This window comes from Malaya genurostris, chromosome 2 (assembly GCF_030247185.1).
Source record: "Malaya genurostris strain Urasoe2022 chromosome 2, Malgen_1.1, whole genome shotgun sequence".
Taxonomy (NCBI): domain Eukaryota; kingdom Metazoa; phylum Arthropoda; class Insecta; order Diptera; family Culicidae; genus Malaya; species Malaya genurostris.
Window position 1 is genome coordinate 295414607 of NC_080571.1, and position 18345 is coordinate 295432951.

At 36.8% G+C, this 18345-nt stretch overlaps 1 protein-coding gene across 2 annotated transcripts in view; it reads left to right on the forward strand.

Annotated features, from left to right (window-relative positions):
* LOC131430644 (zinc finger protein 236-like) overlaps window positions 1-18345 on the forward strand; it is a 198370-nt gene that overhangs the window by 120603 nt on the left and 59422 nt on the right. For both annotated transcript variants that reach the window (XM_058595763.1, XM_058595764.1), the window contains 2 exons: window positions 3694-4072; window positions 4263-4595. In XM_058595763.1, coding sequence (XP_058451746.1) covers window positions 3694-4072; window positions 4263-4595 — 712 coding nt within the window. The remainder of the gene's footprint in view (window positions 1-3693; window positions 4073-4262; window positions 4596-18345) is intronic.

Sequence of the window (18345 nt, forward strand, 5' to 3'; positions counted from 1 at the left end):
ATAATTGTTTTGCAGTTGTGATTGGGTGTTCATGTAGTTTAGCCAAGCTTTCACGTCGTGCCATTCGCTTTAAATTACCCCCGAGTGCATCACATGGTCCTTCACCATGAGAAGTTGCAAAAAATGCCACTCAGCATCAATGTTATACATTGATTTAAATTTACAGAGACAATTTTTTTTCTGTTTTTATACTGCGAGGCAGCTCCGTCAGACATAAACAAAACCTTAAATATAATTAAGAATTATTCGTGTACATGTAATAATTGTAGATATAGCAAGCAAATAAACAATTCATGGAAATATAAAAAATCGTGTTATAATTAAATATCCAAGTATCTCAAGAACAGCTACTTTCAGAAGACTGGACATCATGAACAAATTTATTGCCTTCAACCTTTTGAATAATATTCTACTGTTTAAATGATTATCTTTCAACGAGAACTTGAAATTTCGAATATATCTGTAAATTGTTTTAGCTGTAACTTCTTCATTTTTCAAAAGGCGCGGAAATAATATATATGTTCTCTTTGCGTTTTTTTGGATCGTAGAAAATAAGCTTTGCATCATTTATTTCGTATACAATCACGTTTTTTCTTGGTTAAGTAACAATTTTTAGACGAGGTTATCGTTATTTTGAATTTAAATTTATAATCGTAATTAGAAATTAGAAATGTCATTTTTACTAATGGTGCACAGGCTACGTTCGATAATAATGCGCGTCGCGCTGTCATATTGCTACATTTTCATCTACTGCACACTGAAAAATCTAAAAAAAATGTTTAAGGAAACGTAACAGTTAGTGGAACAGTTAAAATCGAAAAAATTATCGAAACAATCAAGATAATTGTTTAAAAAAAACAATATTTACAGCCTTGAACTGGAGTTCCTGTTGTCACTATTTCAATAAAATAAGTCGTTTAGTTCGTTTCACAATTTTTTTCTCTGTGTGAACAAGTTTGAGCTGTGTTTTTTGTTATCACGAACGAATGTTTTGTTGCGAGCAGCTTCGAGGAAAATTGCGGATTGAAAAGTGTTTTTTACAATCTTTTAAGGAAAAATATTGCGGCAATCAACGTCAATCGGAACGTTATCATAAGTTTAAATTGCAAATTAATTAGTCATTTTTTGTAAATTTAGTTGGTTGTCCGATAAATTTCTCTGTGTTTGATCAAATTCGCTGAATTTGGTAAGCTTCTCCAGAAAATATGTGTATGTAACGTATCCAAGGGTGTCCAATTTTTTCCCATTCTACAAAGACTCACGATTTACGGGATATTCATTAAGCGCATTATTATGTACCACTGCGCACTATTACCTTACCCTTGCGCACTATTTTGAACATTTTAATCGTAAGCAACACAATAATTGTAATCGTTCATTTAAGGATATTGTTTTGAAGCTACTTTTGAAGTTTCCTTAGACATGTATAAGATCTTGAAAATAACAATATCTCATTTGTAATGCTTAGATAAGCTTACTTGCGCATTAATCGCCACCTCTCCTCTACACAATGTTTATTATATTCATTCATGCAATTCACTGTTCCTGACACAGAGATGAACTGAATGTATATTGTACAGTCAGTTTTATTCAGCTGTAACTCTTAAACTTGCCTTCCATCGAGGAACATCTACTTCTTCAGTCAAGCTTCAGTTAAATCTATTGCCAGAGATGACCAATGGCAATCAACTTTGGTTGTGCAACGAAGCATTTGACATTTTAATTTACTAAAAATATGTTTATGAATTGTGCTTAGATCTCACTAAATTCGGAATGTCCATGCATCAATTTTTCTCTTGAAGTTCTGGCGGGAGTTCTTCCATTGAAGGATCGTTTTTGGGAGCTTTCGTCGCGACTGCTAATAAGATGCGAGGTACTGAATCCCCTAGTTATTAATAACTTCGAAAGGTTAGTTGAGCTTCAATCTCAAACAAGATTCATGACTGTATATTTTAACCATATGTCACAGGAAATCAACCCTTCAAGATATATTCCTATCTGTGTCAGCCTCCTAAATGTCCCTGACTCAACTTTATTTTTCGACACATCCATGCAGCGCGAAGTACGTGGAATCCCGGATCACCTACGCTCTATGGAAATCCCAAAAATATTTTCAAGTAAATTCAGGCATATTGACTCTGAGAAAATGTTTTACACGGACGGATCGCGAATTGAAGAAGCGACAGGGTTTGGTATGTTCAACAATAATGTTTCGGCCTCATTTAGGCTTCAAGAACCTGCATCTGTTTATATAGCAGAGCTAGCAGCAGTTCATTATAGTTTGAGTGTAATCGTCACATTATCTCCAAACCATTATTTCCTCTTCACAGATAGTCTGAGTGCAATTGAAGCCATTCGCTCAATCGCTGCTGGCAAAAATGAACCGTTTTTCTTGGGTAAAATAAAACAGTGTCTGAACGACATATTGAATAATAATTATCTAATCACTATAGTCTGGGTCCCGGCTCATTGCTCCATTCCAGGCAATGAAAGAGCCGATAATTTAGCCAAACGTGGTGCTATTGAGGGTGAAATTTATGAGCGACCGATTGCTTTCAACGAATTCTATAGTTCGTCTCGCCAAAGAACACTTGCCAGCTGGCAAGCATCTTGGGATAGAGATGATCTGGGTCGATGGATGCACTCAATTATTCCGAAAATATCGACAAGGGCATGGTTCAGGGAACTGGATGTGAGTAGGGATTTCATTCGTGTGATGTCCAGACTCATGTCCAATCACTACACGTTAGATGCACATCTCCTTCGAATTGGGCTCTCCGAGACTAATCATTGTGCTTGCGGAGAAGGTTATCGGGATATTGATCATGTCGTTTGGACATGCGTGGAGTATCGTGATGTCAGATCTCAACTAATAAATTCTTTGCGTACCCAAGGTAAACTATCCAATATCCCAGTTCGAGACATTCTTGCTTGTCGTGACCTTTCATACATGAAACTTATTTATCATTTCATAAAGAAAATTGGAGTTTCAATTTAATAAAGGCCCCTTTTAAGACTTAGTTCTGATCCCAGCTGCGTCCATGAGTTCAACCAATAGCTAAATTAGAATAAAAATTATGTAATGATACAAACAAACTCGAAACAGTTTATGAAATTATCAACAAAATGTCTGAAAATAACAGCTTATTTTATAATTTATAGAAGTTAATCGTTTGGTTCAAATAATATTTCCGAGTAGATTTCATAATTAATGACGAGTTACCTAAGATGATATTTAAGCTATAAGAGAATATGTTTTAATAAATTCAAAACGTTGTGACTATGTTAGAATTAAATTAGGATAAGAATATTATGTAAAAGTGATGCTACGGCGAAGAAAAACTTATGTAAACTGCCTTAAGAAATAAACGTATTTATGGGAAAAAAATGCATCAATTTTAAGGACATGATTGTGACATTTTTATAGAAATAACATTTAGTATGGAAAGGCAAGACAAGGCATCGATTTCTCTATAAAGGTAAAATAAGCAATAACACGGTTGAACAAAATACAAACAATAGACATTTAACGTTGTCTTCATTACAACATATGATGAATTTCACAATCGAGAAATATATAATATTAAATTTCACAAGCAAAATAGCTCACCACTAATCACAACATCAACGTGTTTAGTATTTATATTGCTCAAGCACCTAATCAACGTACATATAATTTTCTCACAAACACAGTGCTAGAAGCCATGCAAACAATCGCTCTTATGGATCATTATTCTAACCTTTTGCCATCATCATCGGCACCAAGATCAACCTCCGGAATTGAGAGCCATCCTGTCGTGTCCTCCCACTATCATACCGAACCGCACCCACTGGCATCGGCAATGACCCCTGCCATGACCCATCGGACGCCGGTCACCAGCTCGACCTCGACGACATCCAATTTCGTCTGTGATGATAACATTGTCGCCAGTTCGTCCACGTCAGCAGAAATCTTTTTCGCCATGGCCAATAATGCGTCCGAAAATAATACTGTTTACGTTGATGAAATCGTCGGTACCATCAGCGAGGACAGTTCGGTCGTATCCTGGCAGTGCAAAATATGCCCATTCAGGTATTTGCCACCTTTCTAATCTAACGTTTTCTTGTTTATTTTTTCATTGCATGTTATCTGCGTGCGATGCTGACCGTGCTAATTTTAAGAGAAAATTTCCATTTCACACCTCAAATACAATCCATTCTATCTTCTTTCAATTTTTCCATTTCTCCTGCATCTATAAAAAACAACAACAATAAACACTCAGGACGACGTCTCAGGCAGCATTTCTGTTTCACGAAATTCTACACACCACGAAATCGGCATCCGAATCGACGAAAATCACCTGCCCGCTCTGTAAGAAGCTATTTTCGAAAGCTTCACTGCGTTGCCATCTGCGGCAGCACACGGATGAGCGAATTTTCCCCTGCGAACTGTGTCCGATGAGTTTTACCCGGAAAGCCAATCTCAAGAATCATGTAGCCAACGTTCACGGTACGAAAGAGCGTGTGACCGAGCCAACGGGTGACAACGACGTGCCTGTCCGGGCCGGAGGAAAAACGGAAATTTGTTCCACCTGTGGAAAGGCCTTTGGAAGCAAGTAAGTTTTATAAATAATGTTGAAATTTCTACCCATTAGACGGTACGTGGTTTTAGTGCACAAATTACGGTAAAAGATTCAAGAAATTATCTATCAGTATTTGTCTCTAGTTTAGCTCAGTCCTTGTGGTCATCTTACCTATCGAACACTGAATATTCAACAATTCAGAATTCTTCTACCAATTGTATATATTCAAATGTCTTGGAAATGCATGAAACGATCTAGTGTTCTTTTTTTTCAGATAAAGAATTGACTCAGGGACTTGAATTTTGAGATTTCTGAAATCGAACATTTTTTTTAATGCCAAATGTCTCAGAAATGCATGAAACTTCGAAATCTGGTGCAATCCAAAAAAAATTAAAAGCGTATGAATATCTTTTAGAAATCCAAATAAGTTTCGTTTTGGAGCTTTTGACCACAATTTCCGCTACTTCCGAAACGAAAAATTGGGAATTGATAAAGCCAAGGTCGTCTTGTTTCGACCATCAACTATCAAGATTCAAAAATTTTATACGTTTCAAGTGCACCTAGGTAGAGTTTTTATGTCTAAAGTCGGTTCACCTTATAATACAGGAACCAGAAGTTGGATCCGAATAAACTTTATTTCAAACCTGTGGGGATGAAATTTTTTCTATTTCAATCTAGTTTGATGAAAATTGGTTAGAGCGCCGTTGAGAAATCCATGTGGAAGTTTGACAACTGTTTCTGGAAACGGGGACAGAAAACGGAAACTGGGAAGTGGTATAACCAAAGTCGGATCGTTTGACCATCAGCTCACAAAACCTACGAAATCGAACAGTCTTTAGAACAGATTCGAAGAAATTTTAGGTTTTTTGCATCATCATTTTATACGGTGATTTGAAGTTCTTAATATTCATCACCCTGTATCAGGTACAAGTTTATAAAGCGAGATTTTTTCAAGAGATGTTTCTGCAAACAGGGATTACAAAGAGGTCTTTTTTATGCGGTTTTTTTATACTCCTCTTTTTACGGAGTTACACGGGTTTTCAAGCGGATTTCCTAAGTTAAGCGATTTTCTTGTTTTGTTCTAGAAATTCTTGTGTTATTCCGATTTTTTTTTTCAAGTCAACTCTTTTTCAGTCTTTCGATTTCGGAAATTTAAAAGTCCCAAAGTCGATATTCACAGAAAAAAAATCTCGGAGATTTCACCAGATGTGGACGTTTCATACATTTCTAAGACATTCGGCATAAAATTCTTCAATTTTGCAACTTTTTCTATGCGGATTTCCGAAGTTACACGGTCTCAAAGTCTCAAAGTCGTTTTTCAAAAAAAAAATGTTTTTCGAGGTTGATTAATTTTGAGATATCAAAGTTTCATACATTTCTAAAACATTTAGCATAAAAAATCTTGAAGTTATGCGGGTTTTTACGCGCGGTACGTATCTTCCGCGTAAAAAGAAACCTCAGTGTAGTTCACCGTCGAAAATATTTTGTTCTCTTTTATGGAAACGATGAGCGAAATTTGGTTTTCTCGACATGAAATAAAAATTTTCTGCATTGGATCGTGCCGGGTGAAGATAAATTGATTTATTTTGAGAATCTCAAGCTCGGAAAATCATGGGTGGAACCTAAAGACTGTCCCAGAAAGTATGGACGCAACCAAAAACCGCTGCCATTTCGCAATGGTTCAGAATCTGTCAATTTTTATGGCTGCGTCCTGTTGTTTACACTCTTCTGGTAAGAAAGCTATGGTCTGGCATGCAATTTGTAGCTGCGGTAAGCTTTCGAAACCCTTCATCACCACTGCTTCAATGAACAGCGAAATATACAGTATATTGTTGCAGTCTAATATTATCAGTATATCGAATAAAATTAGAATATCTAACACTTGTGAATTATTTACAGCGAAATCAACGTGCGTCCATACTTTCTGGGACAGTCTGTAGTCAGCCATTGACATCAACTGCAAAACCTAATCGCTTCGAAATAAGCGGGTGGGTAATATCAGACACATAACTGGATGACGTGGAAACGAATAAAACTGACATGTTTTTTCCACACTTCCGAATACCGATAATCGTACGTACTAGTTGATCGATTGTGTGAATTTTGTAAACTTGCAATGCTTCATTCGAGGAATAGTAACGATGCCAATATAAAGCGGAAGACACGAGAGTAAAACATAACAGGGTTGTGTACAGGACAAGACCGTTATTTGAAAGAAAATAAAGCATTCAATGAGATTTATGATAACTGATCGGGTTCGTCAACTCATAAAGTCGTAGTGTATTGTTATGAATAGCCCAAATTATAAAGACTGTCCTAGAAAGTATGGACACACTTTGATTTCGCTGTAAATAATTCACAAGTGTTAGATATTAAAATTTTATTCGATATGCTGATAATATTAGACTACAACAACAGAATATTATTTTCAACATTTGCTACTTAGCCATTGTAGACTAGCTGACGCACCTTCTTGCGAACGTTCCTCATTTAATTTCGTACAGACTTCTTGGCGACAAGTTTTGACACTTTTTTTCAATCTTTTTCTAACTGTTGAATAGTTTCGGCTGCCGAGACATGTTTCCTAAGATGTGCCTTCGTTAATGCCCAAAATTCCTCAATTGGTCGAAGTTGTGGGCAATTTGGTGGATTATTGTCTTCTGGGACAAAAGTGACATTTTTGGTAGTATACCATTCCACTGTTGATTTCGAGTAGTGGCAAGAAGCAAGATCTGGCCAGAAGACAACAGGATCCTTCTGGCTTCGAATCATGGGTAGAAGTCGTTTTTGTAAACATTTCACGATGTATATTTCGCTGTTCATTGAAGCAGTGGTGATGAAGGGTTTCCAAATCTTACCGCAGCTACAAATTGCTTGCCAGACCATAGCTTTCTTACCAAATTTTTAGACTTCAATCGATGTCTCGGACTGGTTTAACACTTGCCCTTCTTCCACCATATAATATTGTGGTCCCGGCAAGGATTTGTAATGGAGTTTGACATAGGTTTCGTCGTCCATGATTATGCAGTTCAAATTTCCAGCAAGAATCGTATTGTACAGCTTTCGAACCTTCGGCCTGATCGATGCTTCTTGTTTCGGACTACGTTTTGGTTGTTCATGATTCTTAAAGCTTCGAAGATTCAAACGTTCTTTAGCACGAAGAACATTTGACTTCGAAGTCCCCACTTTTTTGGCCACATCCCGAACTGAAGCCTCCTTCTTTTGCTCGAACGCCTTCAGTATACGTTTATCCAGAACATTTTTGTCAATCCGATTTCGGTTTATCCTCAAAGGTGTTATACTCACCGAACTTCCTGATTGCATTTCGCATGGCTTTTTCACTTACTCCTTCCATTGTTGCTATCTTTCTCAGTGACAGTCCGCGTTCTGTGCACCATTTGTACACAATTTTTCGACGTTGTTCTGCTGAAAGTCTACGCATTTCGAAACAAACTAATGAAAACGAATAAACAACTGCACAAGTGGTTAGAGAAGAGTGTAAACAACAGGACGAAGCCATAAAAATTGACAGATTCTGAACCAATGCGAAATGGCAGCGGTTTTTGGTTGCGTCCATACTTTCTGGGACAGTCTTTACTATTCGTATTATCTATGGGAACTACCATGTATCTGAGTATAAATTGTAAAGAATTACAAAAATGTGTACGTGATCAGTAGAAAAGATCAAACTAAGCACACTAAGCACATAAACACACATCTCTCGTTCATGAATGTGGTGTTTTTCTTTGTAAATTGACTTTATATTTTGAAACCCGATTTTTTTTTCAATTTAGGATTCGAATAGACGAATTACGCACGAAATCATATTCGTAGTTGGCAGCATATAGACTATCTATCACCTATCACCAAAAGCCACTTTGCTCACTTTATTTTTCTAAAATCGATCTAGACTGTCTTTTGAAAAAAACTAGACATTTTTACCAATTTTTTTTGCAAGTTGATAGTAGAAAGTTGACGAATCCTTCAAAAAATTGTTGTGCTGTTGATGTTCTGAAAAAAAGTCTAATCTTCGAAATACTAAAAAATCGATCTTAAAAATTTGAAGTTAAATTACAAAAAAAGCCAAAAGCCACTTTGCTCACTTTATTTTTCTAAAATCGATCTAGACTGTCTTTTGAAAAAAACTAGACATTTTTACCAATTTTTTTTGCAAGTTGATAGTAGAAAGTTGACGAATCCTTCAAAAAATTGTTGTGCTGTTGATGTTCTGAAAAAAAGTCTAATCTTCGAAATACTAAAAAATCGATCTTAAAAATTTGAAGTTAAATTACAAAAAAAAAAGTCATACTTTGCTTGAATGAAATTTTATCCCAAGATCGATAATTATGTTTCCTGTCAACCTTCCGTGTTTTGTAAGATGGGCATTTTGAAGAAAAAAAGTTTTTCTAACCAAAACTTTTTGTTATTTTAGATTTGTTTTTAATAAAAAGACACAGATTTAAAATTACTCTATAAGGATTTTTTCAGCATTTTTTTTGAAAAATTTGATTTTGTGAAAATTACTAGTATAACACTATTTTGTATTGCTTATCATTTCCGACAATATCTCTTTGAAAAAAATGGTTAAACATGTTTAGTTCTTTCCAAAAGACATCTGGATCCATTTTGGAAAAACAATACATGCAAAGTGACTTTTTGGGACAACAAACCGAGTTGGCTCAAAATTCGTCATATTTATAGAGAAGAGTTTTCATAACATAATTATTGTTTTTTAATTTCGGGTGGAGTGTGGATCCCAAAGACCCCTATTCTTGCATACGCGCCTGCCATTAGGGTATTACCATCGCTTCTGCAATTCTGTGATTTTTATTGGGAAAATTGAAAAACCTTCTTTGATTGTGTAACGGGACAAAGGAACTTAAAAACTAACTTACTAACTAATGCAATTAATGAATCGATTCAATTGAACATTGCATCGATTGTTGTCTGAATTTTCTTATAATATTATGTGACGTTACATCTAATAATTCCATACTTTTGTAACTTATTGGAACTAAACCAGGGAGGACACTTTGAAACCATTTTCCGAATTGTTACCTTTCTCATATAGAAAGGCTATACAATCACTGTGAAAACCGACTTTTTTACCGAGGCCCGGAGGGTCAAATGTCATATACCATTCGACTTAGCACAAGCAAATGTCTGTGTGTCTGTCTGTGTCTGTGTATGTATGTAACAAAAATATGCACTCACTTTTCTCGAAAATTGCTGAACCGATTTTCACAAATTAGATTCATATTAAAGGTCTCATAGTCCCATAGCCTGCTATTGAAATCCATCACGATCCGATTTCCGGTTCCGGAGATGCAGGGTGCACCAAAAAAATGTAAAAAATGCACTCACTTTTTTTAAAGATGGCTGAACCGATTTTCACAAAGATAAATTCAAAGGAAAGGTCTTACGGTCCCATATTCTGCTCTTGAATTTCATTTGGAAGAAGGCCAAAATGGGTTTTGATGACCCGGCGCCTTCCAGCAAGAACACCCGGCCATATAATAAAGAATTTCGTTGTACCAGCTTAAACCCACCTGATGGTTTGTTTGTTAGAAGGGTGCGTCTTACTCATTTCAGACCTTCAGGGAGAAACACGAAGCTTCCCCCGCGTGACTCAGGTTGGCAATCCACTCCATCATCCAGTCATTCACTTGTAAGATACCCTGATGCACTCCCTGCCCCTCCCCGTTGTGGATATACTTGAGAATAATACAATATAATATAATATAATATAATATAATATAATATAATATAATATAATATAATATAATATAATATAATATAATATAATATAATATAATATAATATAATATAATATAATATAATATAATATAATATATCACATCCAAGCTATTACAAACTTTTTTAAAAAGCTGTGTAAAGCATACAAGTGAAAATCCATTAAAAATCACCGTTGCACACGCCTTTGCATGTATGAAATTTTGTTGGATATCTGTTCTCTGTGATATAACATAATATAAAATAATATAATATAATATAATACAATATAATATGATATAATGCAATGCAGTATAATACCATACAACATAACAAAATATAATATAATAAGAAAATATATGAAATAATATGCTATGATACAATCTATAACAGTTGATTTCGCAGTGTAAGTTATGCTCTTCTTTCGTCGCAGTACTGCAGGAAATATAATATTTCTTTTTTAATAATAATTGATTAATAATAATAATAATTGATTAATAATAATAATAATAATAATAATAATAATAATAATAATAATAATAATAATAATAATAATAATATAATACAATGTAATATAATTCAATTCAATATATAACAAACAATGCAACAAACAACATGTTGCAATACACTATGATAAAGCACTTTAAGATGGGCTTCAAACTACAATCCATTTCGCACCCTCTCATTCTGCTACTAACGCAGAAGGCGATAGCACCCAGTCGACGCCGTTCTATTGACCAAATGTCATCATAGACGCTCGGGGAGGCATGAGATAGGAACTTGTGAGGACTTAGTTATCTCACCATTTGACGACCTACAGAGTAATATGTGAAAGTTAGAGAAAAAATGTGCGCTTAATTTTCTCGAAACGATTCCACTGATTTCCACATACTAAGATTCAAATGAAAGGTCTTATAGGATCCTAAAAATTTCTAGAACATTTTATCCAGATCCAACTTCCGATTCCGGAACTAAAGCGTGATAATTGGCAAATTGCCAATTTCATGAGTATTTTTTCACCAACGATGGCCAAAAACAAGTAGAAATCTCATAAAACTGTCTGATAAATTCTTATGGTACTACTTCTGGAACTACAGGGTAAACGGGATTTGTAGATTTTGTTAGATTAGGTCTGAACAAACTTTCCTAGTTCTAATCAATGAACAGTTGTTTTTTCGCGAGTTCCACAGTAATGTTTATGATGTTATGAGTAATATACGAAAGGCATCATTACACCACTAGGTGGACTAAAACAGGTTTTTCTGAATCTTTCGAAACGTTTCCTTCCTGCTTCACAGTAACGATTTCATATTTTAAACGGAGTCACGCCGATTTGTTGCAGCTTTAGAAAATTAATATTTAAAATCGACACAAAGGTCTAATCGACAAAGCATTTGAAAATCTCAGTGAATGTCTTCCAGTAAGCCATTCTTTAGCGCGAACTTAGCCAAATCATGATCATTAATTTATCAACTTTTTGTACCAGAGCTGCATAATAAGGCCCCATATCTGTCAGTCCAAACTCAACAGCTGACCTAGATGCTGTGCAGCATCCATCGCAGCTCCTCTCATGTATACAAGCTAGTGTGAATAATTTTATCTTTTTATATTCCTACACCATAGTTTATCGTTATTAAGATAAGCCCCCGATTCTGTTTGTGTGTGTATGTGCTACTTTCATCGTTGTATACTAACATTATCGAAGGATGGATGCGATGTGGATAGAAATTGTCAATAGGACAAGAGTGATCCCTAAAAACCACGCACAGAATTCAGCCAACACTGCACCAAAGATCCTGGATAAACATAATACCGGCTAACTACCGTCGCTACTGTTGTATGCCCAAAACAAGAACAAAAACCTCAAATTCCCTGTCCAAACATCCTTGATCCAGCTCGAATCTATGTATTATGTGAACCCACCTCTGGCTTTGACCGGAAATTTATGCTACAGACCAACCGTAGCAGTATCAGCAGTAGCAGGATGCTGCCCCGCTGGATCCTTGTCTTGGTTTTCGGGAAAAACAAAATGTCACCATCATCATCATCATCATCATCATCATCATCATCATTACAATCGGTGTCGTTTGGTTTAATCCATGCCTTGACATCACACTTACCTTACCACGGACCTTCATTCCAGAGCAGTGCAAAGACACGGGAATTCCGTCGATCTCACCCTCACTCGGGAGACTCATTTGACCGTGTGTGGATTTCAATAAATTTATCGACAGAGAAAGATTCATTGTAAGTGGTTTCTGCACACCTCTCTAGGATGCTGGCTATTGCCTCCTAATCTCCCAGTGAAGCCCTCGCATTAGAGAGCTGGGAACCGTCCCCGGACAGGTGGCATGCCCGAAGAAGCAATAAGCAACATGGAAAAGAACAACAGACAACGAACCGATAAAATGCAAAGTTAATTACAGAAAATCTAACGTAATTTGTGAAAATAGCTACTTGACTTGATAGATTTATACAAAAGTGATGCTTCTACGGGTGGTGCCGCGCAAATCCGCTGCGGCAGGACAAGGGACTTCTGCTAACTGTAGGAAGCCGGTTAACGAAACCGATCTTTTTACCGTACTCTCTTGGGCTCGGCTGGGTGGCCAGAACATTATGGTCTACAATCAATGAATTTATTTATATGTTTATCTGCAATCTGCATGCTTGCTGGCATGTGTCCAGTGTGCCGTACGTGGTGGGCAGGAGGACGGGTCAGAGCCAGTGTTTATCACCGGAGAACCAAAGTGGTCACGGATGGCTCCATCAAGTAAACTGATTAGCTACTAATTTCTTCGATTGAATTTGCAATGATGACTACTCGTGTAGCATGTTTATCAAATTTAGAAAAGATTTTTTTTTACTTTCAAGCTTTTTACCGACCAATCGAAGTCCACATATTTTTCGTTTACTTCAGATTTTTCCAGTGCATAGCTAATGTTCCGACTAGTTTTACGTTACATATTTTAATGTTTTCTGAGATGAGACTTCCGTCAAACCGTGTCGTTGATTGCCACCAGTTTGTTAGGACACTGTCGCTATCCGTAGTTTACCTCTACCTACACGTGCACTGGTGCATATTCTACGAGCTCAATTTTTTCCTTCCGCATGAGAAGCTTGTCACTATAAAACTTTTCGACCATTCATCCCCCTCCAGAGCCCGGCTAGGCTAGTAGTACACGTAGTAGTTTCGTATACAGCGAGGTGTCCGGGCTCTCACCACACACTGCACTGGCGTGTCTTCTTCATCTTTGGCGTTGATACCAGGGAAAACCACCGAACGGAAGCGATGCAATTATCATATATATCTTCCTCTGTGTGACATTTTCGTTTCATGCAAATGTCATTTCGGAATATTTCTTAAATAAATGTGGTGATAAATTTTTATGTTTATTATTATAATCAAGTATAGTTTTCCTTCGTCGTCGTAATTTCTTTTCGGTGCACTTTTTGTCGTGAGTATGTACGAGTATTTGGGAGTTTCGCCATTTCCTGATGGCTCCCCTTGACTGCATCTATGCTGTTTTTGTCGATATGAGTAAATTCCGCATACTTCAGATAACCGAGCTCTTCATGGACGTTCGGAACAGAAAATCGTCAATCGAATGACTGCCGTCTAACTGGAAGGCCAAATGCCACTCACTTCCCACCTTGATCGACGCCAGCACCGTGACAGCAGCAGCAGCAGCAGCAACAGCAACCGTCGAACTGTTACTAGTCTCTGTTGAAAAGCTGGAGCCTTTTATCCACGAGAAAAGTTTTCTGCTAGCAGAAGCAGAAGCGAAGTGTTATCGAAATATAATGGTGCACGAATCTTAATAATGATGATGGGATTTGATCCTTGACAATCTGCCGTTGGGATTCGGTGTTCATAACGAGCAACCTAATCGACCATATCTTGCAGAAAAACACTGGAAAACTTTTCATAATTAGTTAAAATGACACATTACCCTTTGTGTACAACAACCATTCGCAGTAAGATGCACTGCAACTACCATGTAAATAAAGTGGGGTGATAGCGGCAGATCTTAACTGCATCATTCCGCTAAATTACAGTATGAATATGTAATTACTTCCAACTGGCTTCTAACGAAAACCCTTGGCCTTGTCGAATATTTGGAATGGGGAACAGGGACGGCAATACATATGCTGCCAAAATTTATTCGATAAATTTTTCGAAGCATCACCAAATGAATATGTATAGTGTAGTGTACATGTGTGACGCTAGAGCTACACGTTCATTGTCCTTTCAATGTGACAGGGAACGCTTTCCCCGAAAATCCCGCCTGGCGCGGCAACTGCGCCTTCTGGAAAAAAGGGGTGGCGGCGAGTGGTGACTGTGGTGGCGTAGTAAATCTTGAAACCTACACCACCCTTCCCACCCCCACCGGTATACCGGTTCGAAGCTGTAGGGGACTGACTCGTAATATATGCGCTTTTTCAGTGTACATCACCCGATGTGTCATATTAATATCATATATTTTGAAAGGGTTGTCCAACGACACCGAGTCCGTAGTGCTGACGTTATAGTAGTGATTTTCGGGGTATCCGACTCGTTTGGGGCTTAAAATGAATGTGTGTAGGTGACTTCCGCCGAGTGTGGGGAACTACAAGCACACCAATTAAGAGAATCATAATCTTAAACACGGAGCGGTCCTTTCGGTGTCTCGAATGCTTCGAGTTTATGGAAGTATAGTATCAGACTCGCGCCAAGTTTGGAACCTCGTATGGGGGTTTATTGCTAATTTATCTTGTTATAGGGTTGAGATATGACTAGCTGTCTTTGTTTTGTTGAAAGCGACCAAGTTGATATCAAGCATCGTACTACTGACTACATTGACGTAAGGCTTCGTTCTGATTCGAAAACTTCAGACTAAAAGCTAAATCGTTCGAAACGTTTTCGGAAATCATTTAGGGTGAAATTATTGTTGTGTTTGGGGCACGCAAAAAAATATTTTTCTTTACATTTCGTCTTTGGATGGTGCTTAACAGTTTTGTTGTGTTCTGAGCTGTTCCATTGAATTGAATCATAAAATCGAGCAGACGGATCACGTCTCATTTTGAAAAAAAAAACGCAGCTTATCAACTTACATATTTGGTACATAGATATCTCACTGGATCTAAACTAAACGAGAAAACATTAAGTTGCATGAAGCTGTATTGAAACGAGCGAGTTGTAGAAAGATAAGCAAACACTTGTACTGATTTCCGTTCCACTATCTGCATTTGTCTTTCTCTTAACACACACACTTAAAACCGTTTCTCGAGCTCGGCACAATGAAATGCCGAATAAGGTCGGTAACACAACATTTTACTGATCATTCAGTAATCCACATGCTCGTTTCCGAAAATCGTTTAAGTAATATTCTGATATCTCGGTAAAGTGCGTTCTTTTGCCGAAGTTTGGCATAATATTATACTGAACTTGTCAGTAAACAACAAATATACCGAGATCAGCCAAATCCATTTGCCGAAGTTTCGAACATTGAGTTAGCTTTTGCTGAAACTCGGTGAGACACTTATCATCTAATGTCTCTTTTCGATTCACATCACATCACCTCGCCATTGCTCGTGGAACTGGAAAACATGTAAATTGGATGAAGGATGAAGATTTGTATATTTTATGAAAAGATAAGTGAGATCAAAAACTATCGACTTTGCATATGGGGCATTCCACGCAAAATCAGCCACCCAAAATTTTTTGTCGTGAATACGACTTACTTCACTATGGGGTGCCTTTTCAAAATATACCGGGGACGGGTTAAGCGTGATGGGTAAGTCGATGCCCTTTCACGCAGCCCACTTGGGTTCGATTCCCATCCCCGCACATAGGGTCAGACAATTTTTCTGGCCCGAAGAGGCGAATGACCTTAAGGTTAAAACCTCTATAATCGAAACAAAAAAAAAAAAAAAAAAAATACCCTCTGAGAGAGTGATAAGTTTTTGATCGTGAATATCTCTTGTTGTATTTAACGAATCAACATAATTTTTGCTACATGCCATCGGAAATATGATCACAATTTTGTGATAAAATATTCAGTTAAGTGACATAATCTCAAATAATTCAAAATTAAACTTTTCTGGAACGAGTATAAAAGAGGAAAATTCATAAGGCGCGTTTGCCTTTCTCGTATTTTTAAAGCTCATAGCTCAGTGATCTGTGAAAGGATTTATATAATCTAACTACCAATAGAATCTAAATTTTTCAACTTGAACGTGTATTGCAACAACATTGATGTATTTCAATAGTACACTATTGAAAAACCTGTCTCATTTGACCCATGCCAACACCAGCCAATTAGAATGCGTTCTAGAGGAAGAGAACAAAATATCTGCTGTTGCTGTACAACAAATCGTTCGAGAAAAATGTTCCGAACAGTGCTTAATATCTCAGTGAGTTCCACAATTTGACCCTTCCGAATGCTAGAAACGAATCCCTACAGCATATTGATAGTTTCTTTCAATAAATTATGCAAATCCGAAATGAAAAAATCGACATTCAAATTCTGTATGCGGCTATTTTTATAGCCGTTAGGACCGCCCATTAGTGAAAAAGCTACACACGAAATCACGTAAAAAGAAAGCTTTTAACAAAAATTGGATCAGTTTGGATTCTATCGCCACTGCGAGCAGATGTATTTTGTGTCGTTTGCAAAGCTAGTTTCGCTTCCGACAAGAGCGATTACGTCACAGCTGCCAGTCATTTGCATTGGTGAAAAAACAACGGTAGAGAGCATTACACAAAATCAGCCGTTCTAAAGGCTCTAAAAGTTTTCTAAAGAACTATTAGGATTTGTTCGCAAATCGAAGGTAAATATCCTCAGTTTACTGCAAATCTGCAAACAGTTTGGTTAGATTTGTGCACTTTTCGTTGTGTGAAATTCACAGTTATCGAGATCAAGTGATGCCTTCTTTGTTATTGCGAAAAAATGTGAAAAAGAGGAATGCTTGCATAATTCATACAATTGATCAACTAATTGATATTCGGAAGTGTTAAGGAACATATCAGTTGTTTTCGTATTCACGACATTCAGTAATGTCTCTGACATTACCCACCCGCCTTTTTTTATCTAACTATTTGTTTTCGATAAAGAACTCGAAAATATTCGATACGTATTTTTTTATTTCAATGTGGTACGTGGAACTTTCAAGATATGATTTTTTGAAATTTCGCGTATTTCAAAAAGAGCCTTTTTTCAACAGTCTATACTGTAAAATATTCTAAAGATGCAAAAATTCGTCCAATACATGAAATGTGCGTCTTTTCCATAGCTTTCAAATAAGCGATTCCATAAAACAATCTGTAATGTTAATATTATGAAAAAAGTTAAAAATAATAAACAAATAAAAAATTTTGTTGAAAAAAGAATCCTTAGGGGTTTAACTCAAGCTTGGCAAAGTTTCAGAGTGGAAAGATCAATACTTCCGGAGCAGTGACTTTTTCAATTACGACCCGCACGCGACCGATCCGAGCTCTCCGGCGTTGACTTTTTTTTCTGCTTCAGCTATGGCTGAGCAGCACATGCATTCTTTCATTGCTCGAAAACAAATTTCATAGTTTTAAAATGTGAAAAAACATTTGAAGAGTGACGAAAGTTTAATAATTTGCGATTTTGCGGAAAATTACGCCTTCGTTATTCAAAACGCCATAACTGGCTTTCATTGGAACAACGACCGAGCGACTATATTCCCCATTGTTTTCTATTATAAAATGAACAGCAAAATCGATCTCAAAACATTAGTAATTATTTCTGATTGCAAGAAACACGACGCAATAGCTGTGTATGTTTTTCTAGAAGCTTTTAATCAATATTTTACACAATACTATTCACATATACGCAAGTGCATCTATTTTTCTGACGACGCTTCTCAGCAAATCAAAAATGTAAAACATTTTGCGAATATTTTTCATCACGAGCATGATTTTCATCGTTTTGCACAGTGGAATTTTCACGCGACAGCTCATGGAAGAGAATGGAACGTCGCGCAAGTTTACAAATGATCAATGATTGTCAAATTTCGACCGCGAATGAATTGTACGAGTGGGCTA